The 27,674-nt window shown below is 36.2% G+C and overlaps 1 protein-coding gene across 23 annotated transcripts in view; it reads left to right on the forward strand.

Annotated features, from left to right (window-relative positions):
* Window positions 1-27,674, forward strand: part of PARD3 (par-3 family cell polarity regulator) — a 665,712-nt gene that overhangs the window by 381,209 nt on the left and 256,829 nt on the right. For all 23 annotated transcript variants that reach the window (XR_010411651.1, XM_045874201.3, XM_045874191.3 and 20 more), the window contains 5 exons: window positions 2,194-2,277; window positions 18,176-18,301; window positions 19,417-19,802; window positions 24,317-24,456; window positions 26,846-26,974. Coding sequence is in view for 22 of the 23 variants with exons in the window: in XM_045874201.3 (XP_045730157.1) it covers window positions 2,194-2,277; window positions 18,176-18,301; window positions 19,417-19,802; window positions 24,317-24,456; window positions 26,846-26,974 (865 nt within the window). In the remaining variant the exon portion in view is untranslated. The remainder of the gene's footprint in view (window positions 1-2,193; window positions 2,278-18,175; window positions 18,302-19,416; window positions 19,803-24,316; window positions 24,457-26,845; window positions 26,975-27,674) is intronic.

Consider the following 27,674-nt stretch of genomic DNA (forward strand, 5'->3'; position numbering starts at 1 on the left):
GGCATGCGGAATGTTTGTGCTTAGTTAAAAACATGCCTTGCATTGGTTTGTTTTCCAAAGAGCATCTTTCATCTATTGACTTGTAACACTTAATGTAAGAAGTATAGCATGGAAATTTACATGTACCTGTCCTGGTTTCATGCCTTGGCAAATACTATTAAATGATAATATAAAATAGTATTTGATTGAAAATGTTTGTTGTGTTAACAGCACTATAACTGTTTTCAAATTGCTTTCTATGTCAGTGTTTTGGTCATTTGTTTGTTCTTCAACTTTGCTAAATTAAAAAAAAGTATAGATAGACTTTATTCGAAAAACCATTTGGATCATGTAAGCATTAGTCATTTTAGTATATATTTTTTCGAAATGGAATCTCTCAAGATAATTGTTGAAAAATTAGAGTCATAGGTTATGGCCCTTAAACATGACTTTACTTATAAAAGGACAAAGAAAACTTTACTGTATTATCACAACTTTACAATTATCTTAAGTATTGGCATGTTTTAAGTGGAAGGTGTTCTCAGAATTTCTTCCCTTGGTAATTTAGACCAGGGTGGGCAATCATTCTGAAGTTTTGTCTGACTTTGGGTAAAAGTTGAGGAGGCCTAGATATTAGCATGTATAAACTCTTAATTTTGTCTTTTCTTGGTCTTCCAAGGGAAGGCTCTCAGAACTTTCTCAGTGAGATTAAACAGGGTCTAGAATCAGGTTATGTTTAGATAGACAGCAACCAGCACTATTACAGTTAAGAAGTACTTGCCATGTCCTAGTTCTTTTTAGATAGAATGTGGAATAAAATAAATTTATTAAAGTTACCATACTGTTTTCAGTTGACAAACTAATCATTAAATAGATGTTCAAATGATATGTAACAGTATCTAAAATAGAAGTTGTGAAATTCTATGACAATATAAAAAATTAATTCATTTAAATAGTATTACTTCAGTAAATATTTTGGCAGTTTGGCAAAATTTTAATTTTTTCCTAGTTAGCATATGTGATTACATCTATGCCCATATTCTTAATTTTGTTTTGATTTGTTTGATATCACTGTCTTTAATTTTCTTTTAGTCTTTGTATTACATAATGAGGACATTAATAGTATCTAGGATAACTTTTAAGTTTTTATTTTAGAAATACAATTGAAGAATTGGCATTTCCATTATATAAAAACTAAACTGCAATCTTTGTCAAATCCATTGGTAATCTTTATAGTTGTCCAGGTTGCTTCTACTAGGTATTTAATTGAAACACTATTTTTAAAAATTGATTGTCAGGTAAGACCTGCTTAGATTTCTGTGTACTACACACATGCACACACACACACACACACGGAAAACTCTATAAAGAAAATGAATCGCACTTAAAAGATTTAGAAAATTTACATTCTCCAAATTACACCAGTTTTCATTAAGCTCAGGCTTATTAATAGTAAAGTACTTTTGTTATGTAATAGAAGTAACTTCATGTTACTTACATCTCTCTCCATGACTTTAAGGTTCAGTTACAAACACTTATAGAAATTATTTGATGTTTAGCAGGTATCTATTGGCTTTGAGGAATGAGTTTCATTCCCGGCATTGTGGTACACTTACAGAAGTTTAGGACTTTGAATTGTTGTGGAAAAATGTGGGAAATAAAGATAGCTCGATCACATCTGGCCTGGAACCTATGGAGGCAAAACAAAAGCTTTGACCTCATTGGATTATTGGAAGGATTGATAATGTGACTTACGCAGGAGCACTTTGTAAATTTTAAAGTGCTGTGCAGCCAAAACACCTTTATTCATTTAATCTTCATTATCCTTGAAATAAATACCGGGATGGAAAATTTTCAGTGGAAGTGTAAGGTTTGACTTACAAAATGTGTACTTGTATTACACATAAAAGAGTGTGGTCCGAGAGAAGGGGTTCTGTGTCATTTTAATGTAGTTATTTCTGATGAATGCTGTCTCTCCAAGCCATCAGACTAGTGTTCAGGTATGTAGTGTTTACTGCCGCTCTCATCACCACGCTTGTATTCCAGAATGTGTATGTGTATGCGTGTGTGCTTGGTGAGATTTTCGTTTTGTTCTCTTTTGTTGTTTATGGTGTGTCTGTGTTGTAGCAGTTTTTTGTTGTTGTTTTGTTTTGTTTCGGTTTTGGTTTGTTTACAGTACATGTTCATGCTCCCTCATTCATCATTGTCTCACAGTGATATGGTAAAGCTCGTACGAGTCCCCAACGATGGAGGGCCTCTGGGAATCCATGTAGTGCCTTTCAGTGCTCGAGGCGGCAGGTAATGTATCCTGGAGGTTTTTAATTGAATCATAATGTTGAGTGTTTTTATCTTCATTTATGCCTAGATATAGAGTGGTGTTGATTTAGCATATGCTTAATAGGGACATTTTCATTTGGGGCCAGCTGCTCCTTCATTCATACGTATACATCATAATCACAGAAAGCACTTATGCTGATGAAGAAATCAAGCATTTAAATTATTCTGATAATGTTATTGGTCATCACACATCCCTGCAAGCATTTTACTTTGCTGTATATTGATGAAACACTTTAGAGTCAGCACTCCAGCTGAATTTGGAGAATTAAGGGAGAGCTTAAAGCAGTTTTCTGGAAAACTTATGCAATAAAAATGATCCAGATAACTTAGGTAATGATTCATTTTAGATTCATTTTTAGGTTTATTTAGTTCTTAAATTTTTGTAAGATTTTTATGATTATGTTTGAAAGTTTTAAAAGTTAAATAAGCTATTGATTTATTTCCTACAATGTGGTCTGTGGCTCCTTCTCTTCAATCTCTACACACTCAAATGTCAAACTTTTGTGCCGTTAATGGCTTTGTTACTTTAAAGAATGTGTATCTTTAAAAACTTCAAATGTTGTATGACTTTCTTTTATTCTGCTGCTTCTTTCTATTAAAAAACTATTGGGTTTATTAAAAGTTTTTGTTTTAATATCTTTAACTACTGTGACTTGATTTTGCGACTCGTGGTTGATGGGCCTTTGTCAACAACCCGTGAAATGCTCGCATCCTTGTCCTGGGGAAGTGAGCTGTTAAGTGGCTGCAGTTTACTTGTATCCTCTCTGAAAGCCCCATCCAATAATTATCCAGTGAAATATACTTAGGAACTATTTGGCTTCTTATTTTGAACTTCTTTCTTTTTTTGTCGTCATCATCATTATTATTATTTTTAACTTCCTTTACACTGGCAGAAGAAAGAGGAAAGCTGGAAGGTGGCCTTAGACCAGTGACTGAAAACGTGAGACGTGGTTTACACCGTTGCCAGCTAATTACAAGCATCTAGTATGTTGTAAAACAAACAGATGGGCTGTCAGTGATAAGTGTGTGGTTAAATAATTTTGTTAATTGAGTATTTGAACAATTGTACTACCTTCCTGGTGAATGCTCCTAATGGTGGTGACTCTAGGTTTCGCCTCTTTGGTAAATCACATACCTTATGGAATGTCTGGAAGTTGAAACTTTGGTTTACCTAGATCTCTGCTGGAGTAAGAGGCTTGATAGTTAGTGTTATATAACAAGCTGTGAAATTCCCCTTGAATTTTGAGATGGTGTTGTATCCCTTTTTTTCCTCCTTCTCGTCTTTGTTTATTTTTAAACTCTGGAGAAGCATTGAAATTTCTTCGAGGTACTTTCATTTAAACACGCTTAGTTCTTTTTCAAAAATGGCCTTTGCCTTTATTTCCTTTAAAGAACATAATTTTAAATGATCTCAAAAGTTAAATCTTTTTTCATTTATTTCATGAGTAGAAAAAAAATGATACAGTAAAGTGCAGGGATTATAGCTTCCAAATATTAGTGTACCTTTATCTCCCTGTGGGATATAACTTTCTACAAATGAGATTTAACTGTGTATGCACCAGCTCTGAACCAGTATTTCATCTTTTTGTTATATTGAAGTATAATTGATGTACAATATTATATTAGTTTCAGATGTTCAACATAGTGATTTGACATTTGTATGTATTATGAAATGATCCCCATGGTAAGTCCAGTTACCATCCATCACCTGAGTTAATAATATTATTATCTGTATTCCCCGTGCTGCACATTATACCCCATGACTTACTTATTTTATAACTGGAAGTTTGTTCCTCTTGATCCTCTTCACCCATTTTACCCACCCCCAACTCCTTCTCCTGTGGCAACTACCAGTCTGTTTTCTATGAGTCTGGTTTTGCTTTGTTTTGTTTTGTTCATCTGTTTTGTGTTTTAGATTCCACATATAAGTGAAATTATGTGGTATTTGTCTTTCCCTGTTTGACTTATTAGCTTAATAACTTCAAGGTCTATCCATGTTGGTCACAAATGGCAAGATTTCATTCATTTTTATGGCTGAGTGGTATTCTATTGTAGATCTATACCACATATTTATCCAGTCACCTATGGATGGACACTTGGGTTGCTTCCATATCTTGGCTATTGTAAATGATGCTGTAATGAACATAGGGGTCATATATCGTTTCCAGTTAGTGTTTTTGTTTTCTTTGGATAAATACCCAGAGGTGGAATTGCTGGATTGTATGGTAGTTCTATTTTTAATTTCTTGAGAAACTTCTGTACTGTTCTCCATAGTGGTGGTACTAATTTACAGTCCTACCAACAGTGAATGAAGGTTTCCTTTTCTCCACATCCTCAACAGTGCTTGTTATTTTAGTGTGTATGTGTATGTGTGTGTGGGGGGGAGGGATTGATAATAGTTATTCTGACAGATGTAGGTGATCTTATTGTGGTTTTGGTTTGCATTTTGCTGATGATTAGTGATGTCAAGCATCTTTTCATATGCCTGTTGGCCCATCTGTATGTTTTCTTTGGAAAAACATCTACTCAGGTCTTCTGCCCATTTTTAAATTGAGTTTGTTTTGTTTTGTGTTTTGTTTTTGCTTTTAGGTGGTGTGAGTTCTTTATAGATTTTGGATATTATTAGCTGCTTTTACAATGGATGATTCTCAAATATTATCCCCTACTTAGTACATTGCCTTTTCATTTTGTTAATAGTTTCCTTCACTTACAAAAACTTGTTCATTGGATATACTCCCATTTGTTTGTTTATTTTTTTAAAAAGATTTACTTATTTATTTTAGAGAGAGAGAGGGAGAGAATCCTCAGACTCCCTGCTGAGCCAGGAGCCCGATGCGGGGCTCTGTGTCCCAGGACCCTGAGATCATGACCTGAGCTAAAATTAAGAGTTAAATGCTCAACTGACTGTGTCACCCAGGCACCCCTCCCATTTGTTTATTTTTGCTTTTGTTACTCTTGCCTGTAGAGTCAGATCCAAAATAAAATATATCACTAAGACCGTATCAAGGAGCTTACCACCTGTGTTTTCTTCTTGGATCTTTATGGCTTCAGGTCTTACATTCAAATCTTTAATACATCTTTAGTTAAATTTTGCATATGCTTTAAGACAGTGATCTAGTTTCCTTTTTTTTTATTCTTTTGCATGTAGCTGTCCAGTTTTCCCAACACCATTTGTTGACAAGACTGTCTTTTCCCCTTACCTGACTGTGCCACCCAGGCACCCCATCTTTAACTTTTGATATTTATTTACAACATGTCTTGGTGTTGATCTTTCTGGGTCATTTCATTTGGGACTTTCTGTGCTTCCTGGACCTGGATGTCTTTTTCCTTCTCCAGGTTAAGGAAATTTTCAGCCATTATTTCTTCAAATAAGTTTTCTGCCCCCTTCTTTTTTCTCCTTCTGGGACTTGTATAATGTGAATGAAGTATGTTTGATATTTTCCCACAGATCCTTAAATCTATCCCCATTGAATTTATTTGTTCATCTTTTCTGTTCTGTTTGGGTGATTTCCACTACCCTGACTTTCAGGTCACTGATCCATTTTTCTGTATCATCTAGCCTCCTTTTGATTCCATCTAGTGTATTTTTCACAGCAGTTATTGTATTGTTTTGCTCTGTGACTTGCGTTTGGTACTTTCTTATATTTTTCTATCTCCTTGTTGAAGTTCTTGGTGTGGCCATCCATTTTCTTCTGACTTTAGTTAGCATCTTTATGACTATTACTTTGAAGTTTTTCTCAGATAAATTATCTCTGTTTCATTAAGGATTTTTTTCTGGGATTTTATTTTGTTCTTTCCTTTGGAACACGTTCCTCTGTTTCCTTATTTTACTTGACTCTGTTTGGTTTTGTGTATTTTGTAAAACAGCTCTATCTCCCTGTCTTGGGGAGTGGCTCTGTGTAGGAGATGAATCTTAACATTTAACCTGATCCTTGTTCTTGGTTGTCTCTTGAGTTGTCTCTCTAATTGTTTCAGTTCTGTGGGGTCCAGAAGCCCAACCCTCCCCACCACACCTGAGCCTGGTGCTCACAGGACATCCCCTAAGTGCACTACACATATCTGTTCAATGAAGGCAGGGTCGCATGAGCAGCGAAGGGCAGAAGGCATGGGTCTGCTCACCTGCTGCACCTGGAGGTGCTTGCAGTGGGGAGAAGGGCTTGCTTTCCTGTAGCTGTTAGTTGGCTAGAGTGCGGTGCAAAACATGGTGCCCGCAGTACTATCACTAGCCGTGTGGAAGTAACCCATCAAAATGGCATCTGCCACCATTCCATCCCTGGAGAGAATACCAGCAGACTTCTACCCTCTGGTAGATGCCTGAAGTTTGGCAAGTGAAATTCCTTCACCTGTGGTCTAGACTTTTTTCAGACTGCTGCTTTTTGAGCTGGGTCCTGCATGTGAGTCCCTTAAGAGGGAAATCTTTGTTCTCGATAGCCCTGTGGTTCTCCTTAATGTAATTCCCGTTGGCTTTCAAAGCCAGACATTTTGGGGGTTCCTCACTCTGGTTCAGGCCCGCAGTGTTGTGATATCTAGCATGGAGTACAAACCCCTTGCTCCTCAGGGAGAAACTGTGTATATTGATTTATGTATGTATATATTTATTCATATTTGTGTTGTATTTTAAGCTTTTTCCCAATTGTGGGTCGCTGTGCTGGGGGGTTTTGGCAAGAGCACATGTCTGTGTGGTCTTTTCGTCCTTTCTTAAGGACTAGCTATTCAGCTGGTTCTCAAGTTCTTTTCTGATGGACGGTTCCGTATGGAGCTGTTTGATGTGTCTGTGGGAGGACATGAGTTCAGGATCTTCCTACACTGCCCTCTTGAACCACTTTCTGCCTTCCCATTTAAATGGGACTTAACCAGTATTTCAATCACAAGCATGTCATTTTCTGTCATTTATTACACATTTCCTCCCTCAATGTGAAAGGATATTAGGATAAAACAAATAGATGAAAAGCCTAGAGCAAAAAGAGAGTAAGACAGAAAAGTAAATGTAGTATAGATTAATTCAATGGAAGCAATTTCACAGAATCCATCAGGCACTGGTTACCATGGTGTTTAGAGATATAGAACACATTCAAGTAGACAAGTATCCCTTTGCAGAACTACAAGTTATTTTATAACTGTCTCATTTTTAATCCCTGTTGATTTGGCATTTAAAGAAGAAAATCTTGTGCAGCTTTCTTGTATAAGGGACAGAGAGATTAAGAAAATCAGGTTCTTTATAAACTCTTATTAGGCATTAACAGTTTTCATATTAGGAAATAACAAATATTTGTATTGCATTTTTAAGCTTCCTCATGGACTCGATAGTAATAGTTATTCAGAGTTAGGCTGTCATTGGGAGAGAAAAAATAGGCAGGCTGCTTAGAATCATAGAAGTCAATCTTGAGGAGGAAGACACACCCATGGTTCTTGTTCTCAGAAATGCCTATAGGTGGATTCTTCTCATTCAGGCAGAAACCTTCCCAAGCATTTACCGTGTGGTGATTCCTGTGTTAGGTGCTAGGAAACAAAGATGGACAGGACATAGTCTTTCTCTAGAGATTTGCAGTCAAGATGGAGTGATGGCCAAGAAATCACACAACTATAATTATGTGATAAATGCTGATAAATAATAGGTACTCTGTGAGTTGATAGAGGAACAATTGTCTGAATTATGTAACTGAAGCTGGCTTGTTGCAGAAGGTGGTTTTAAATGTGATGACAGCTTATAAAGGGAGCTACATCAGCTCCGTGGTGGCTGCAAGGGCAAATTAAGCAATGGAGTATGGCAGAAAGGAAGAAATTAAGTGGAGCTCGTGAAGAAATTGCATATATATCTAGTGGGAATAAAAGAATACATATTCATGGGATGTAAGTTGAAATTTCCAAGAATAACTTCTCTTGTGCAAAATTCCAATCACACTTGGGCCTTCTCAATTTTGGAGATATGACTAATTGAATAACACTTACTGAATACTTATTTTTGTAAAAGTGACCCATATATGTCAGTATTGCTTTCTGATTTGGATTTCAAAGTCAAAAAGTCTAAGGAACAATGTGGGATGTGAATTATATATCATAAAGACAAGACATAAAATGCAGGACATCTCGAATGCAAATATAATTCAGGAAAATAGGAAGAAATGTGAAGTCAATGTTACAGAAATTCTTAAAGCCACTTAAGTATTATTATGGCCTCAGGGATAATGGAATTTTTTAAATAAGGATCTTTCTGGGCCTACTTAAAAAGACTATTTTCTGGAGTAAAGTCAGATGGTCTTTTCTGATTGGAGGCATCAGCGATAGCTAGCATATGGCTGCTCATCCCCCAACCACTCCCTCAGTACCTAGGCACGGAGACAGTGTTACCTTCCCCTTGATGCTGCTTTTCTTTATAAGTGTTTATTTTTTAAATTCCAGTTAGTTAACATACAGTATAATATTAGTTTTAGGTGTATAGTATAGTGATTCAGCACTTCCATACAGCACCTGGTGCTCATCACAGCAAGTGCCCTCCTTCATCCCATCAGCTGTTTAACCCATTCCCTACCCATCTACTCTCTGGGAACCATCAGTTTGTTCCCTATAGTTAAGAGTCTGTTTCCTGGTTCGCCGTTCTCTCTTCTTCTGCTTTGTTTTTTCTTTTCTCTTTGCACATTTGTTTTCTCTTTTAAATTCCACATATGAGTGAAATCATATGGCGTTTGTCTTTCTCTGACTGACTTATTTTGCTTAGCATTGTACTCTCTAACTCCATCCATGTCATTGCAGATGGCAAGATTTCATTCTTTTTTATCGCTGAGTAATATATATTCCATAATATCTGTCGATGGACAGATATTTGGGTGGTTTCCACAATTTGGCTGTTGTAGATAAGGCTGCTACAAATATTGGGATGCATGTATCCCTTTGAATTAGTATTTTTGTATTCTTTGGGTAAAGACCTACTAGTGCAATTGTTGGATTGTAGGGTTGTTCTATTTTTAACCTTCTGAGGAATCATCAAACTGTTTTTCAGAGTGGCTGCACCAGTTTGCATTCCCACCAATGAATGCAGGAAGGTTCCCCTTTCCCCACATCCTCGCCAACACCTGTTGTTTCTTGTGTTATTGATTTTAGCCATCTGACAGGTGTGAGGTGCTATCTCATTATTAGTATTTCCCTGATGATGATAAGTGATAATATTAAACATCTTTCCATGTGTCTGTTGGCCATCTGGATGTCTTCTTTGGAAAAATGTCTGTTCATGTCTTGTGTCCATTTTTCATTGGATTATTCTTTTTTTGGGTGTTGAATTTTATAATTTATTTATATATTTTGGATGCTAACCCTTTATCAGATATGTCATTTGCAAATATCTTCTCCCATTCTGTAGGTTGCCTTGTAGTGATGCTGTTTTACTTCACTCGTCATCTTGTATGTATTTCAAAAATAAAGTTAACTGATTCCCATCCAGAACTCTTTATTCACAGTTTCCTTACCTTGAAATCAATTTTCACTTCACACATATAATTTGATTTCCTCCTGATGTAAATGTCAAACATACCCTTCTTATTTAAATCACAAATGCTGCTACTTTCAGGGAGGTTATGCCAAATAATTGCCTTTTCCTTTGGTAGAGAAACTATGTTTTATTTTTTATTTTTTTCTGTTTCTAGGACTTAACCCATAGGTATTACTCAGTGATGCTTACAAAGTAAAAGTGTGAATGAATTTATGCCTACCCATATTAGCAATGGCATTGCTATGTTAGATATAGATAAATAAAGACATATCCTAGTTTGATAGTTGTTAATGAGTTTTTCTGAGGTTTCTAATAATGTAATATTAGGTATTTAAAAAGCAAGATAAAAAATGTATACTGTAGACATTGGGTTTATGAAATTGTAAGATTTAAATTTGGTTTTAAGGAACTTAAAAGTCCAGTTGAAAAATGTGTATAAGAAAAATCTATGCTATGTGTCAGAAGAACTGCACGCACAAGTGCCCTTGGGATTTAGCAGAAGGACGGAATACTGTGTGCCGTGGTGTATCCTCAGTGGAGCAATGGGGCTTGATCTGTTCTTTGAAGGAAGTACAGGAGTTATGCTAGAGACACTCTGGAATGATAGTCTTCCCCAGGAAGATGCCACATACACATGTGCATGATTTGGTAAGAAACAATGAGTCAAGGATTTGAAACAGAATTTATTATAAGATAGCACTGGAGAGATTGTTACAGAGCACTTTACAAGTGACCGATGAGACCTCATTCAGTAAATAATGGAGAAATTGTTAAAGTTTTCAAGAAATATGACTATTTTTTAAAAGATAATAGTTATTCTTTTACCTGGACTCCATAGTATAACTTATAGTGGATATTATACATCTTTTCCCCTGTGGAAACCAGTATGGCTAAAGCATGTTATTCTTTTTTTTTTTTCTTAAAGATTTTATTTATTTATTTGACAAAGAGAGACACAGCGAGAGAGGGAACACAAGCAGGGGGAGTGGGAGAGGGAGAAGCAGGCTCCTAGCTGAGCAGGGAGCCTGATGCGGGGCTCGATCCCAGGACCCTGGGATTATGACCTGAGCTGAAGGCAGATGCTTAACCGACTGAGCCACCCAGTCAAAGCATATTATTCTTAATATGCAGTCTGTTTCTCTGGGTCTTTTCTGTAATGGACATTTCCCATTTATATATACATTCTTCTTTATTCTTAGACCTGTGGTCTTTGGAGTGTTCTTTCACAGTACTTTTTCTTACGTGAATAGTAGTTATAGGCTTGTGTTTATTTTATCCAGCAAGTTTTTTGTTTGTTTTTGTTTTTAACAGATCTTGTATCTACCAGGCAGTATTCTTGTTTCTCTGCATACAGTAGATCAGGGCTTGGCAAACCCTTTACGGGGTCAGATAGTCAACATTGTTGCATTGCGGGTCACCAAGTTTCTGTCACCAGTATGCAGTTCTGTCATTGCAGCATGAAAGCCATCATAAGCAATGTGTAACCAAATGGGTGTGGCTGTGTCCGGTGAAGCTGCATTTATAAAAATAGGTGGCAGGCTGAATGTTGGCTCATGGGCCATAATTTGCCAGCCCTGCTCTAGAGAACCAAACAAAAATGCCTGTCATCATGGAGTTTCTATTTTAGTATTTTTTTTTTTTTGTATCTAAAATCCCTTCTTCTCTGTTTCCTATTCATAATATTTGTGGGGTGGGAGGAGAGTCCAAAATTTCATTATCACTTACTGGTTGATAAGAAAATCTCTCTGTTGTAACTGTATATTTAATTTCCCACCAACACATACCCCTAAATCTCAGGAATTCCCAGAAGAAGGCAAATTAAAAAAAACAAACTCATTGAACATCCTCCAGTGAGTAATAAGTATTTACAGAACTCTTCTTCCTGTATCTGATTGTCAATCATGGGAATTAAGGAAGAATCCTAAGTCTTCAATTGGGAAAGCAGCAGCCCTTAGTAAGAAAGGGAGAGTCTGAGGGTGTGTGTGTGTTTCTAGCTTTCTGCTAACGGCTCATGCTGGCTTGGCCTTATTAATCCTGTCTCAGCTCACTTTATATAGATGAAGATATTTATCTTCAATTTAACATTTAGAGTATCAGATGAAGAGTCAACACTACACTTTCAATTGCTGTAGTAAAGTTTCTTTTCAAAATGACTTCTTCCCCTTGACTTTTTGCTTTATAATACATTGAAAACAAAAAGTTCATTTTCTTTCCAGGATTTCTTGTTAGAAATGTTGTGTTACCTTTTTGTCAATGGTTAACTTGACCACATGTTATCTTCATGTTATTGGCAGAGGGGTTGTTCAGAACAGTTCAAGTTTTAAGACCAGAGGTCCCTGGGACAGAACCCAGCTCTGTGTTTTGGTAGAAGTGTAGCCTGAGCAACTTAGCTTTGCTTAGCCTCAGTCTTCCCATCTAAGGGATGGACACTCCTATGATTTTGTATGGCTTAAATAGGAAAATGTATGTGATTACAATATAACATTTAACAAAGTACTTGGTATTGACAATTAATAAGAATGCTATTTTATCATCCATTTATCTTCCTGTTATGTGACTTCGAATTCCCTCCATGTTGCTTGTTGTTCTGGTGGTTCTGGTTGTTTAGATAGGTGCTGATTAGTCTATATAATAGTGGAAAATGATGATTTTTTTTCTTCTGTTTTGAACCCAAGATGAGAATTTATTGCTATCATAAATTTAAGATTCACAAAAACAGCTGACCCTGGGACAACACAGGTTTGAACTGTGTGGGTCCACTTGTAAATGGATTTTTCTCCTATAAATACAGTACAGTACTGTAAATGTTTTTTGTCTTTCTTAGGATTTTCTTGTTAACATTCTCTTTTCTTCAGCTTATTTTAAGAATATAGTATACAGTACATATAACATGCAAAATATGTGTTAACTGACTAATGTTATCGGCAGCAGTACGTTATTAGTAGTTAAGTTTTTGGGAAGTCCAAAAGTTATATGCAGATTTTTTACCACACTGGGGTCAGCACCCCTAACTCCACATTGTTCAGCAGTCAACTCTATACACTAGTTTAGTTACTTGAGTTTATATTTTAATGAAGAATTATAGCCAGTTTGAATTTCATGGAACTAGTTCATTTCAGATCATTGTAGAGTTTTGAAGTTATCATTTTTGAAAGAATAAATATACTCTTTGAGTATTCAATTTTAATTTACTTCTGAGAAAACAGTTTAACTTTATCAACTGAATCTATAGCCTTTTGTCTGAAAGTTTTCAATTGTGCATTCTTAGTTGTAGACTTGTTTGTTTTAATAAAGGATTATAATAAGTACATTTGTTTTAGACAGAAGAATGTAACTTATATTTAGATAAATCTTGCTTCTTTAAATGTGGAAGTATGATGCTTGTCATTTCTGCCCTAAGCTGAAGGATTTCTCTATTTTTATTTACCTTTTTTTTTTTTTTGAAATTCTTCATCTCATCTCTTAAAGATTTAAGAAACTAAGGATTTTTTTTTTTTTAAACTTGGAACTTCTTTGAACTTTCTTCTGTTTGTGTCTGCTCTGATGGTGGCTGTGGTTCTCAGGGATCAAATGTGGGTAATTGCTGGCTCCTCATGTGTAGTGTTCAGTGAGGTGAGAAGGTCTTGCTGATGCGATCCCATTCGGCCCACTTCTGCTCTGCCTTCAGGACAGTGGTGGTGTTTATACTGTGTCAGCTTTTATTAAGATGAATTATGATCATTTCCATACAGCTGGGTGGTGGTTGTGGGAGTTTACATTATCAAAGCAAAACTCAGACTTACTTCGCCAATTTAGATGTCAATAAAACATTTGTTACTTATTTTCAGTTTTATCATTGGTTGTAATTTATACTTAGAATTGAAAATGTTAACATGTATGACTGAGTTTGTTTTAATTAAGTGTATAATTAGGCTAATGAACCTTGTAAAAATGTAGTGGTGCAATCCTTAATATAATCTAAGCAGTTAAATTTCTAATTACACATCCAAAATCATGTACAAAGATGCAGCATGTCAATGGCTTGCTTTCTGGGACTGTATTCTTCTTCTTTGCCCCTCCCCCGCTTTTGGTAAGAAACAGTGCTCAAAAGCCACAGCAAAGGGCTTAAAGAAATATGTGTAGATTTGCATATTTTTAGTGTAGGAAAATTATTCAGAAGTGAGAATTGTACATAGTGGATATAGTATTTTTTCCCAAAATTTTGAAAAAGTATAGGAAACAGTAGAAATGGAATAGGCGTGGGGATATTTCAGATTCAGCAGAAAAAAAATCTGTGTGCTCTAAAAGCCGTATGTGCCAAGTTGAGCTTACATTAGATTCACACAGGAGGTGAAGGAGGTTCTGTTTCTACACCCCCAAACCCTCCAGACATATCTTCATAAATCTGCCCCTCCACATTAATAAGCGCACCGCGTCCTTTCTCCTGTATCTGTCAGCTCGTCTGGCTGCTCCTGGACTGTTCCTCTTGCAGAGCTCACCCCACTGCCTCTTTTCCCTCTTCCTCTTCATAGTTTTTGCAAAGTCACTTCGTACGGAAAATGGTTGCCCTGATAAGGAATTCTGGTACAAATTGCCTAAAAGAAAAACTAGTCTCTATCCCAGCACATGGACATGACAAAATGTTTGGGACTTCATTATCTTCAGTTATGTGTCTAATAAGTGTTCTAGGGACCACAACGCCATAGGCAGTCAGATCTTTATTACTCCAGAACAAATAAATACTAGTTGCTGGATGAATTTGCAAACTATATACCTAAAATTTATTTTTAATTATACTGTTTGAGAAGGCTTTAAATTGAACGTGGGAGGTATGGAAATCTATCTGCTTGCACTCACATTTTTCAGGAAGATGAAAGTGTTACAACTTCCCGTTGATTTCCCTTCAGAGGGTACTTTTCATTCTCAGCTGTTATCAGTTCAATTTTCTTGTGAAGTTTTTTTGATAGTTCATTCCCATTCCTTTTGTAATCATTTTCACCTAGTGAAGCAAATGAGATAATTTTGCAGATTGTACCACTTTACTTTTAAATTAATCCATTCTTTTTGAGAGAATGATTCTAATAGTGTGGTCAAGTACTTAGAAATCAGCAGGCTACTAACTTGTCCTTAATTCAGTCTGTTCCATTGATTCCCTGATCACTTGCTGTGTTACTCAGGGTGAAGTTCTTCCTCCCCGCCCCCCACTCCCCCTCCAGCCCCCAATCAGTTCTCTAGTCCCTGGCACTGAGAAAAAGGACTCCAAGATTTTGCATCTATTTGAACTTTGGATTCTAAAAGCCTCATTTAATAAACTTCTGTTTATGTTTCATGTAAATGTGATGGTGTATTTATTTTTGATCTGTAACATTTTTTGCTGTGTATTAGGATTACTGATGAATTAGGCCATATATGAGGACTTACTCAGAAAGACAAGCCATTGAATAAATGAAGCATGCCATGCTTTTTTACTTCGGATTATTATTCTACAGTGATTCCCCGGTGGGGGGAGTAGATTATAAAAGAAAAATGATTATCTAGATGAATATAAATCCATAGGCCTATTCATCTGAAAAATATTGATGCCACTTGTAGAATTAAATTACATATTTCCAACTTGTGTTATTTTAAACTGTGATAAACACCGAAAGGATCTATCTGGGGTAAATTTGTAAATTTAAACAAATTTTCAGTACTAGTTAAATGCTAAGTAATTTTCATTAAACATAGTCTGTCTCTGTCTCCTCTCTCTCTCTCTATATATATGTATGTATGTATGTATATATATCTCTCTCTGAAAGTATTCTGTGGGTATTTTAGAGTACATAAAATATTTCAGCATACATAAAAGCATAATCATTATTCATCACTTTAGATTGCAGGGATATTGTAACCTTACTGAGAAACCACTCACGATTTCACCAGTTTAAAACTAATTAACCTGGAGTGACTGTTGGTAAGGCCTACTTTTGCTGCACACGGAATGCATGTACTCTGACAAAGCGCTCTCAGTCTGGGGAGGTAGCTTTTAGTAACAGGTGTGGCACCATGTGTCTGCTTGTGAGTGTCTGTGGGTGTTCTTTTAACATGGTTCCCTGAACATGGTTGCTTTGATGGTGAAGTGGCCAAATGCCTTCTAGTTCTTATACTGTCAATAACTGTGGTTTAATTTGCCTTCTCAAATTATTTTGTCTCACTCCACAGAATCCTAGATGTATCTTAATAATTCAGTTCCTCTCATGGAACACTTAATCCATTGCACATAGAAACACACTTACCCAATAGGGAAGTGTAGGGAGACAGATCGTGGGCATGATGACATTTTAACAGTAACTTAATTATGGGTGGCGTATTGTGTGGGATCGCTTTCTTCCAAATAGGACTCAGACAGTTAAGTTGCTCATGCAGCTAGGTCAGTGTACTTTGTTCTTACCTTTGAACTGAGAGGATTTTTATATTTGTTTAATTCCAATAGATGGTAGTGAGTTACCAAAAATTACTTACATAATAATGTTTCCATCAGTCACTAAGACTTTTAGACTGTTACACTAGTAGGTACTAATCCTCAAATGGTGTAATTACAAAAGGTGATTTAAATATTATCTCCCCTGATTATTTTTGCACATTGGTGGACTTGACCTTAGTAAAACATGCTATACTGTACTTAATAATAAAAATTAAAATGAAGTTAAAAAATGACTGTATTCATGAAAGAAGCAAGTTTAAGCTGCACAATAACAAGTGAAAAAGGACTCTTTCAAGTCCTTTTTTTTCAGTTCAGTCATATATTTGGTGTAAATAACATCTTCATGAAAAAAAGGATCCGAATCTAAATTTCCTTTCACTCATATTTTATTTTGCAAAAAGTTTGTTGGAGAGTTGAGACTTGTTTGCCTCAGCTAAACTCACTCAGTTTTCACTCCTCAAGACCTTGCTACTAGTTCGGTGCTTGAGCGTGCATTGCCGAATTCCATCTTCTCTATCTTCCAGGAGCTGACCAAGCACTAGTAGAGAGGAGGTGTGTATATAAAAGCGAGATGAATGGTCACAGAACAAATAACAAGTTCTTTAAACGTTTACAAGAGAGAGCGGTCTATTTGGGTGTCTTTTTACTGGAAAGCCTACATAGGGCATGGCAAATTGTATTCTTTTGGATGCTGTATATCTATATCTGTATCTGGGCTATTGGGAATATCTTCAGCTTTTATTTTGACAGGATTCTAAATTTGAGTATCTATATGGATATTATCTCTTAATGTTAGGATTATGAAAGGAAACCTAAGCTTCGGACAGGCCCAAAATAGGTTCATAAGAATTTTTAACATGATCATCATATAGAATGTATGTTAGCCGTTAAGTCAGTCACGGCACCACAACTAGATAAAGATTCCTGTTTCTTGTACCGTGGTCCCATAGTGATTGCCGCTTGTCCCAGAGTATCTAGAATGTTCTTTCTCTCAGTCAAGACATTAGTGTTCCAAACCAAGTACGCTAATAATTTTTGCTGTTTTAACTCCTCACTGGTCTCTAAAAGTTCATTCAGGCTTTCTTTGAACCGCAGTTGGAGCGCACACTGATGAGGTTTGAACCACTGACATTTGAACCTGTCACTGGCTTCCTCCTATTTGTCCTTAAATGGGAATAAATGGCAACGCGTTTTTTTTTACTTTTGGGAGACCTAACAAGTTTTGAAATTCAGAATATTAGGCACCATCAGATGCAGACGCCACGAGTGGAAACTTTCCTATTTTTCTTCGCCAGTATACAGTGCACTGAGGTTAACCTTTCCTGGTTACCTGCACTCTCACAGGTACCAGCTGGCTTAAGACTGAAACTGCCAGAGCGATCCACAACTACACGCTCAGCTATGCTCCACACTGCGCTAGACTGAACCATCGGGCGAACTCTGTTTGAGGCAGTTCTAAGCAGGGAAGTACAGGGTTTCTTTCAGAAACATAATCTTGACACCCAGAAACAATTTCTTTTTTTTTTTTTTTTAAGATTTTATTTATTTGAGAGAGAGAGAGAGAGAGAGAGAGCACAAGAGGGGGTAGGGTTAGAGGGAGAAGCAGACTCCCTGCCGAGCAGGGAGCCGGATGTGGGACTCGATCCCGGGACTCCGGGATCATGACCTGAGCCGAAGGCAGTCGCTTAACCAACTGAGCCACCCAGGCACCCCCCAGAAACAATTTCTTACATTTATTGAAAGGCTCCATTTCTGCACTTCGTTTATACTGTTGTGCTTTTTGTGTTGGTGTTATTTTCAAATGTATTAATAATGATTTAAGGTACTCCTTTATCAGGAAGTCTTTGTAAATACAATACCAGCATTAAAGCAGGAGGGCATTGTGCACGGTAGAAATATTACATGTGTAATGATTTGCGTTCTTAATGTTCCAGAACCCTGGGGTTATTAGTAAAACGATTGGAGAAAGGTGGTAAAGCTGAACAAGAAAACCTTTTTCATGAGAATGATTGCATTGTCAGGATTAATGATGGCGACCTTCGAAATAGAAGATTTGAACAGTAAGTGTGTGTTGGCTGCATTGCTGTTCTTTTCATGCTTTCGGCTTGAGAGAGTGCAGCCCAGTGAAATGCTTCAAACAACACGTCTGTGTCTCTTTCTTTATACTAGAGAGGAGTATTTTCTGTCATTACCTAGCTTTTAAAAATTTAATCAGACTCCAGGTAATTACTACCATTAGACTATATTTCAAAATGCCCTCCGACTGACAGAGCGCTTCTTAAAATATTATGGGCCCAATTTAGACTTCACAATTTTGCTACTTCCTCACCTCTTGGAAAATTTGCCAGCGTGCTAGGTTTTATTATACTTCAACTCACATTTCCAACTTTGTTGCACGTAATGACTCCCCATATAAATAAGCAGAGAAAGCTCCTTTGAACCACAGTGTGGTCTACTCAGATTTTCTTTGTCCTGATTCAAGTCCTTATTCAATTAGAAAGATAAAAGTTGTCCAGTGCCTATCAAACAAGGCAAGAGTGTGCAGAAATCAAAAGGACTTCGTGTAGGATCTGACTAGGGAATCAGCATGAGGTGGAACAGTTTCTCAGGCTGTTCCTGGAATAGCACCGGGACCAAAACTCTTCACATTTTCTGTCACTGAGGCTGCCTTGGTGTTCTTGAGAATTTTGCATACACAGACTTGCATTCATGTTGCTGATGATGGAGAGTTGATTTCTGTAGTTTTCTAAGTATATTTATTTCTTCAGAAACTCAAGTGGTCCCTTGTAATAAAATGTAATTTTTAAACATATTGGGTAATATTGTGGAGAGAAGATTGTATTTAATTTCCATTCCTATTGAAATTACAATATCCCTGTTGTGCTTAAAACTATTATTTAATAATTTGTGATTGAGAGCACAGTATCTTCTCTGTAGTTATAGATAATTTTGTCATTTTTATTAAGAGAACGAGAAATTTATATTTGGAGAAACAGCAATGCTTCTATCGGAGCTTGCAAACTTGATTGATAAATGGATATTTTAAAATTTTGTTTTTCAGTTTCAACAAAGTCTGTCCGTTTTTGTTGCTTAATTAGTATACTTAATTAAGCTCATAATATCTTCTAGTCTGCCAGTCTTAATTTGCTAATTTTCCATTCTTTCTCAAACCCAGAGCACAACATATGTTTCGCCAAGCCATGCGTACACCCATCATTTGGTTCCATGTGGTTCCTGCAGCCAATAAAGAGCAGTACGAACAACTATCCCAGAGTGAGAAGAACAATTACTATTCAAGCCGCTTCAGTCCGGATAGCCAGTATATGGATAACAGGAGTGTGAATAGTACAGGACTTCCAGCACTGCAGAGAGCTCCCAGACTGAACCACCCGCCCGAGCAGATAGACTCTCACCCCCGACTACTACCTCAGAGCACACACCCCTCCGGAAAACCGCCAGCGGTTCCAGCCCCAGCACCGCAAAATGTATTTAGTACAAATGTAAGCAGTGGTTATAACACCAAAAAAATAGGCAAGAGGCTTAATATCCAGCTGAAGAAAGGTATGACCTACCTTGTTTTGTTTTATGGAATTTATTTTATTTTATAAGATTTTATTTATTTGAGAGAGAAAGAGCACAGAGGGGGAGCGGCAGGCAGAGGGAGAAGCAGACTCCCCGCTGAGCAGGGAGCCCGATGCGGGACTCCATCACGACCCGAGCTGAAGGCAGACCCTTAACCAACTGAGCCACCCAGGCGCCCCTATGGAATTTATTTTAAAAATCAAATCAACTATCCCATTATTAGAGGAAAGAACTGATATAACAACTTAAAAAATGTATTTAAAATTATAGTTTTTAAGCTTTTCAGATTCATTTTGCTATATCAGAATTAAAGTATGAAATTCAGAGAAAATAAGGCTTTAAAAATAAGTTTTTGTGAAGAAGGTAGCAGTTACTACTGTGGTAAAACTTTTTGGTAAGGGAGGAAATTGGTTTCAGGATATACTATTAAACCTAAAACAATAGTAAGGACTTGACTGTTTTGATCACCCCACTTGATGTCCAGACATAACTCTCAAAGAGGACGTTAGAGCTCCTCCACTTTAACCCCATCATTTTGGTAGGGGCAAGTGATTGATTTGAAGCTGTCGTGGTTCGTGGGAATAAAGAGTAGGTTCACCGAGCAGGTGGCTCCTTGTCCGCTACTTTTCCAGAATATTATACTGCTTTCCTTCCTTAAGATGACAAGGGAGGGCGCCTGGGTGGCTCAGTTGGTTAAGCGACTGCCTTCGGCTCAGGTCATGATCCTGGAGTCCCGGGATCGAGTCCCGCATCGGGCTCCTTGCTCAGCGGGGGGTCTGCTTCTCCCTCTGACCCTCCTCCCTCTCGTGCTCTCTGTCTCTCATTCTCTCTCTCTCAAATAAATAAATAAAATCTTAAAAAAAAAAAAAAAAGATGACAAGGGAAATTCTAATGGACCCTGCTAACTCTTTATTACATACGCCTTATATCAATTTATTTATTTAAGTATCTTTTGCATAGACTGTTCATCCTTGTGTACAGGAAGCATGCTTTTCCATTTTGTTCTTGACGACTCAGAGCAGACTGCTAGGCTTGATTTTCCGATTTCCAAACACTGTCCCCTCCAGCCATTGAGTTAGACTTTTGCTGTTAATCATCCATTTTAGCTGAGCATTCTGATATATTTTAAAATCATCTCTTTCAAAATGGTGTCATAAAGAATATTTCTCTTTTTATGAGCTCAACCAACTCCTACAGTTTAGGTGAAAATGAATCCAAGAGAGGTTGAGTGATTTCCCCAAGTCTCGTGGCTGTTGGCAGCAGATTCTTAAGAGAACATATTCCATATCCTGACCTTTAGACCATTCTTTCCATTTGGAGTAGGGTTTACAGGGTTGTAAACTCTGAGATTCCTGTTTCCTTTCTAATCATATTCTTTCATTGAACTTTATGTGAACCACAAACTCCTTATTTCTGGTTACTGACTTTTAAGCTCCAAATACTTGGTTGACATGATCAGGAATTGACAGCTTTACTCCATTTTTGAAACCTCTTACAAATGCAGAGTTATGTCAGCATAAACCCCTTTTAGCTTTGTTAATTCCTAAATGAGATAAGTATCAGATCCTGTCTTCTTCTTTTTCTACTCAAATGACAGGCCCTTGTTTTTAAGCAAAAACACGGTAAGAACCACAAATGGAATTGTAAAAAAAAAATAAATAAAATTCTGCTTGGGATCTCTCAACAGAGGAAAAATATTTTACTTGGCCATTCTCATAAAGTTACTAGTTCATAAATATCTTTGCCCTTTTACACTAACAGGCATACTTATTTCGGTAATTATGGTTTTTTACACAATTATATTTTAACAACTTATGATACAATATGAACTTTTAAATGAAGTGAAATTTTACTTGACATTAAAAGAGGCATTCTTTTGAATACAGAAATTAAGTTTTAATAGCATTTTAAAAGATGATTACGTTGACACAGCTAATTGACAAAGACTGTGCTCAATCATCAAGATCAGAAAAATGGAAGCAGTGGTTTTCTTTTAAACATTTTTCTGACTGAGTATTCTAAATTTTTTGTTTGTTTGTTTGTTTTATTTATTTATTCATGAGAGTCAGAGAGAGAGATAGAGGCAGCGGCAGAGGGAGAAGCAGGCTCCCCGCCTAGCAGGGAGCCCGATGCGGGACTCCATCCGAGGACCCTGGGATCGTGACCCGAGCCAAAGGCAGACGCTTAACCATCTGAGCCACCCAGGCGACCCCTGACTTTGAGTATTCTAAATGATATAGAGCTTCATAGCTCTATTTTGATTTTAATTTACTGTGAGAATGTATGACAAAACGCGGAAACCAACTGTACATTCTGTCAATACTTACAAATATTTTATATGAAAAATAAGTTTATGATAAATAATAGTGCAGAATGCTGATTCTCTTTGATTAGTACTGAATAGAGGTATTTTAATAATAATGATTGTATGACAATTGAACAAGCTTTCATTGTGGTTAACAGTTACGATTATTACCAGTTACAATTGTTACATTTAACATTTTTAATGAAGTACATCAAAAACATAGGGTGTGTCCATGTTAAACTTTAAACTCAGTTCATAGTGAACTGACATGCTTTGAATGACAGTTCTTTCATAAACTGAGATCAGTTCTATGTGCTAAATGGAGAAACCTTCATGATAATGATTCTTAGGCATAATTTAGGAACCATGTCATATAAACATGACAAAATAGAACAGCCCTTATGTACTTGCTCCCATAATTATGATTTCTTAATATTTATTGCCATTTTGCCATTCTCAGATACCCTGCTCTTTTGTAGAAATTAGCTTTTTAATAAAGTCAGAGGAGAAGGTCAGTAATCTGTTTCAGTCAGTGCAAAATGTTTTGTTGGCTTTGCTAAATGAAAATTGATATCTATTTATCTTTCTTTTAAAGGTCACTGCCCGAACTTTTAGCTTACAGATTTAGGGGTTATTGCTGATATTTTAATAGTATTGAGGTTCATATAACAGTCAGTCTTTGTAGTTCATACAAATTAATATTGCAAAAGGGGAATAATTTAGAATTCTTTCTTAATAAATGTTATTGCAAGTCATTAGAGTTTCATGAAAGCACAGAGACATATGGAAAAGTCCCAGCAGAATAATTAGGAAAATTTCATATAGACAAGATGCCATTCAAGTCTTCAGCACAGAAGACTCAAGAAATTAACAGTCCAGGCACATTAAAGTGACTTCAGGCTTGAAGTAAATGAATGTTTTGTTTGCACTTGAGAATGTATAGGGTAGGTTCTGTTACAGGTATAACTATGGGGTGTTTTCTTCATATCAACTTTGTTTCTTCTTTAACCCACGTTTTGATTCATAGTTACTTGCCCGTATTGATTTACTTTTACAGATTTGTACTCTTGCTTCTAGTTTTGTACTAAGTGCTGCATCAAATTAATGTATCCTTCCACAGATTTTTCACCTTTATGTAGCTCTTTATTCTTCCCACATGAGCCAAGTATTTGTCCTAGTATCACTTTGACTGAAATGGAACCTAATATCCTAAAAAGTAATTTTTTAAAAAGCTCCAGTAGAAATTAATCATTATTAGAAGTGTTATAAAAATTGTGTGATTCATTAGAAATTTGTTGTAGTCTTGACATTTTTTCTTGGCTCATTTTGGCTTGTTGCGTGTCAGTTCTAATAACATGCAACGCCTTTTCTATACTGTATTGCACTTATGAGTGCCTGTCAGGAAAGCTGATGAAGAGCCTAGAATTAAAACTATACAGACCAGCACAGTGATCTGTAAATGCCTTATTAATTTCAGTACCTTTAAACATAATATGATGGTCCTTAGACTTGGTAGCTATGATCTGAGATGGGGTCTTCCCTGAGTAATTTGCCTTTGTTTTTTATTTTTACAATTTTATTTATTGGTTGGGAAATATATATGGTAAGATTTAGGTAAATAGAAGAGAACTAGGCAAATACAATATGGTTCATCCTGTCAGTAAATTGTTTTAATTATAGTGTGGGGAGGTTCTGTTATCTAGAAAAAATTTTCTTTCCACTGTTTCTTTTCCATCTTCCTGATCATTTTCTCTTTCCTTGCTCCTCCTCCTCCCCTTTAAATCTGGATACCATGATTGCACAATATTAATTGATATTTGAGGTACGATGGGTTTTAACAGAATTTTTTTTCCACACGGAGAAATTAAGTTTATTTCACGTCAAATATTTTGACCAGTTTAGAAACTTTTAGCAGTCATATTTGTATATTACCTTTCATCTGTCTTGGACTAGATTCCCATTTCTTCTTAAAGAATTTTGATATATAAGCCATTTAAACCTTCCCTAATTTAGTCTGTTTTGGAAAAGCTTTTCAGACTTTTAAAGTATTAAAAGCAGTGTAGGCCATTGTGAAAATTACAAAATGTCAAGCTGAGGTAGAGAATAACAAAACTTTTCTGTGCCATATACCTCTGAAATTCAAGGTATCTCATTTTATTTACTTTTTTTGTTGTCATTATGTATTTAGGTACAGAAGGCTTGGGATTCAGCATCACTTCCCGAGATGTAACCATAGGTGGCTCAGCTCCAATTTATGTGAAAAACATCCTCCCAAGAGGGGCTGCCATCCAAGATGGCCGACTTAAGGCAGGAGATAGACTTATAGAGGTGAGTGGCTTCTCTAAGTCAGAAGTTCCGTAATTCTTAAAAAGTTCCACTTTCAGGGGTCAGTTCTTTTTCACATCTTCATAAATATGAAATTATATATGTTAGCAGAAGTTTGCATCATAAAGCAGTGTATTTCTGCTTTACTTCGACTTGTTTCCATGTTATTTGATGAGAAATATCTTTTCATTGAGTGTACTCATAAATTTTTAGTTACTCAGACATTCAGTTTATGAGATAACGTAACATTTGTCATTATGTAAGTGCAGTGTCTGCTAGGTTCTATTTCTACATGGCTTTAAATTTATGTCTGGCAATATAGAAATGATATCTACTTTGTAATCAGAACAGAGACAAATGAAGTAAATGAAAACAGTGTGTCTTGATGAGAGGAAATTTTGAAATGGCAGCATGGAGAATGAATTGAGACATAAAAATCAGATGTCAGAAAAAAATAGTTTTTCAAAATTTCCTTTCTGTACCTCATGAGTTTCGGTTCATTGGTCTTTGAGGCCATCTTAGACATACATAAACATACATAGGCATTTCTGTGTGTGTGATTGCTTGTGTATATAGAAGTAAAAGGAAGAAAGATTGAGAAAAATGGGTTAGTCGCTTTTCTTAGTATTTTCTTCAGAAAGTGTGTCTGTATTCTTAGCAGCAGATATGGCCTTTCCTAATTATTAACTAGTGTTCAAACACTAATGTTAAACTGCGTTTTGTGGCATTACCCTTTCTTCTTTACTTGTAGCTTCATATGTAGTTTCGAATTATCCAGATCAAACTCTCCTAAAGATTTCTTGAAAAGTAATGGAGCGAAGGATTGTCTTCCAGGAAAAGGATTTTTCCATGGCTACATACTGCACCTAGATTTCTTAAATCTTGCTCCTTTCCTTTGTGTCTTATTCTTGTGACACCATTTTTTAAAGGGGCACTGGTAGAGGCTAAATAGAAGGAAAGGTTCGAGTATAAATTATATTTAGAGTGTTGTTTCCAGAAAGGGCCACTTGTCCTTGGTGCATGAATTGAGTAGTGTTGGTCCAAGGGTGCGGTTATAGCTTGTTTTATGTAGTAGGAGGCTCAGCTGGGACTTGAATTTATCATCTTTGCCCCTGAGTCCAAAACATGTCTGTCCTCCTCTCTCTGGCATCAGCCTCACCTTCTTTCTTTCTTGTTGACTCTCTTTCCTCCCATAATTACTTTACTTTCAACACATCACAAAGGCTTTTGTTTTTCTTTTTGAGCAGTGGGAAGGGCCTGAAACCTCTATTTCTTCAGAGTTAGGCTCTATTTTCTGTAGCTGTCAGCTTTACTTGAAACTACATTTTCACAAGTCTTAAACCTAACTTTCTAGTATCTGTAGTTGCATCTACACAGTGTCAACAGTTTTGTGGGCAGTTTTTCTGAGCATGTGGATATTTGGAAGCATACTTAAAAAAAGTATCAAGTCACTTTTTTTTTTTTTAATCTAGAAATTTTTCCTTTCTTTGAACCTGTTACTACTTACCTGCAATCACTTAAATAGTAGTACACTGAGCAGTAGAAGATGGTTTTTAGTGGAGAGGGAAATGTTCCAAAAGGTATTCTAACTACAGGGTAATTTTGATATTACAATTTAAATAATATACTTTATTGTCATGGACAAAATGTTATTTTTCTCTAAAGCGAATACTATTGAATAGTTTATAAAAGAGATTTTCACTCTTATTTCTTTTAAATATATAGTGCTTTCTGGTAATGTTATTATACTTCCTTAAAGGTAAAAATAATGAGATTCCCCAGAAATTGGTTATTTCAAATCTCTCTCTCTCTCTTTTTTTTTAAGATTCTCTTAAAACATTGAAAAATATCAAGGTATTGCTACCTCAAAATATTGCTACCCCTCCATAAATATAATTATTATTTTGTATTCTTCTTTTAATGTTTGTCTTTTTAGGGATAAAAAGTTATCTTTATAAGTTTCAGTAAAATTTCATTGGAAGTTTTACCAAAATATTTTTAGTGTGTTTTTACTACTCCCTCTAACAGCAACACCTTTTTGTTTTGGTATAAGATAATCTATGATACATAAGGCCATCAAGATATCTCAGTCCAAAGCCATTAAGTTTTGTGTTAACCTGGTAATTTGGATATATTTGATTTTTAGTTGTTTTTGTTAATGCTCTGGTGGCTGTGGCTTTTGGCTTATTAATGAGCGCTAAAAGATTTACTACTTCCTGTCCTTCTTCTAGATACCTAGGCTGTGTTTCTTTATTAGCTTCCAAATCATGGGAGAATTGACCACGAAATGAGCTGTGCTCCATAAGAGACATGATACATTCTAGGATGTATGTCTTTTCTTCAGTCATATGTTTGCACAGCACTGCAGCTGAAAACTTTTTATTTGTTTTAGGTAAATGGAGTAGATTTAGCAGGCAAATCCCAAGAAGAAGTTGTTTCCCTGTTGAGAAGCACCAAGATGGAAGGGACCGTGAGCCTTCTGGTCTTTCGCCAAGAAGATGCCTTCCACCCAAGGGAACTGGTGTGTAAATTTAGAGCAGATGAAAGATTTCTGATGCACATGAGCCAGGGATCTGGGCTAGTCACCTGATGGCCAGTGTTTATTGAGACATTTTCCAAACAGTTTCTATATTTTATATATCTTTCAGCCTTAACTTCGCATAAGCATCCTCTCCTTATATTTGCTTAGTTTTGAAGATAGATCTCCACAATATTGAGTGTAGGGGTATTTAAAAATCAGATTGCAAGGATATTTTCTAGGACAGCAAATGCTTATGAGGGAACACTTTCAGATGGACTGATTGAATACAGAGACGTTGATTACTTCATAACTGTCACTTCAAAGGCTGTTGTTGAAAACTTGCCATCTCCTCCACTACGTATGACAAATGTTCATATTTCAGATTTTCATAGTGCATCCAGCTAAGCCAAGTAAAGCTTCTTGCTTCCTGTTGTATGAAAAGGAGTACCTTAACTAGAGTATTACTGTTGAAAGTAAGGAGACCTGAGTGGTACTAAGCCCCATGGCCATTAATTACCAATATTGACATTACTTGGAATGACATAGATGAAATCAAAAGGCATTTGTTTGAACTTCATTTCATTTTTTAAATGTGTATCAATATGTCTAAATATAAGAGGTATTTACATAGTATTGGTGTGAATGAAATATGTATACTAAGTTGACATAGTTTGAATGTTTTTCTGCAAGAAGTGCCAGG

Source organism: Mirounga angustirostris, unplaced genomic scaffold (genome assembly GCF_029215605.1).
Source record: "Mirounga angustirostris isolate CCGP_5_RB_7025 unplaced genomic scaffold, mMirAng1.0.hap1 SCAF_5, whole genome shotgun sequence".
NCBI lineage: Eukaryota > Metazoa > Chordata > Mammalia > Carnivora > Phocidae > Mirounga > Mirounga angustirostris.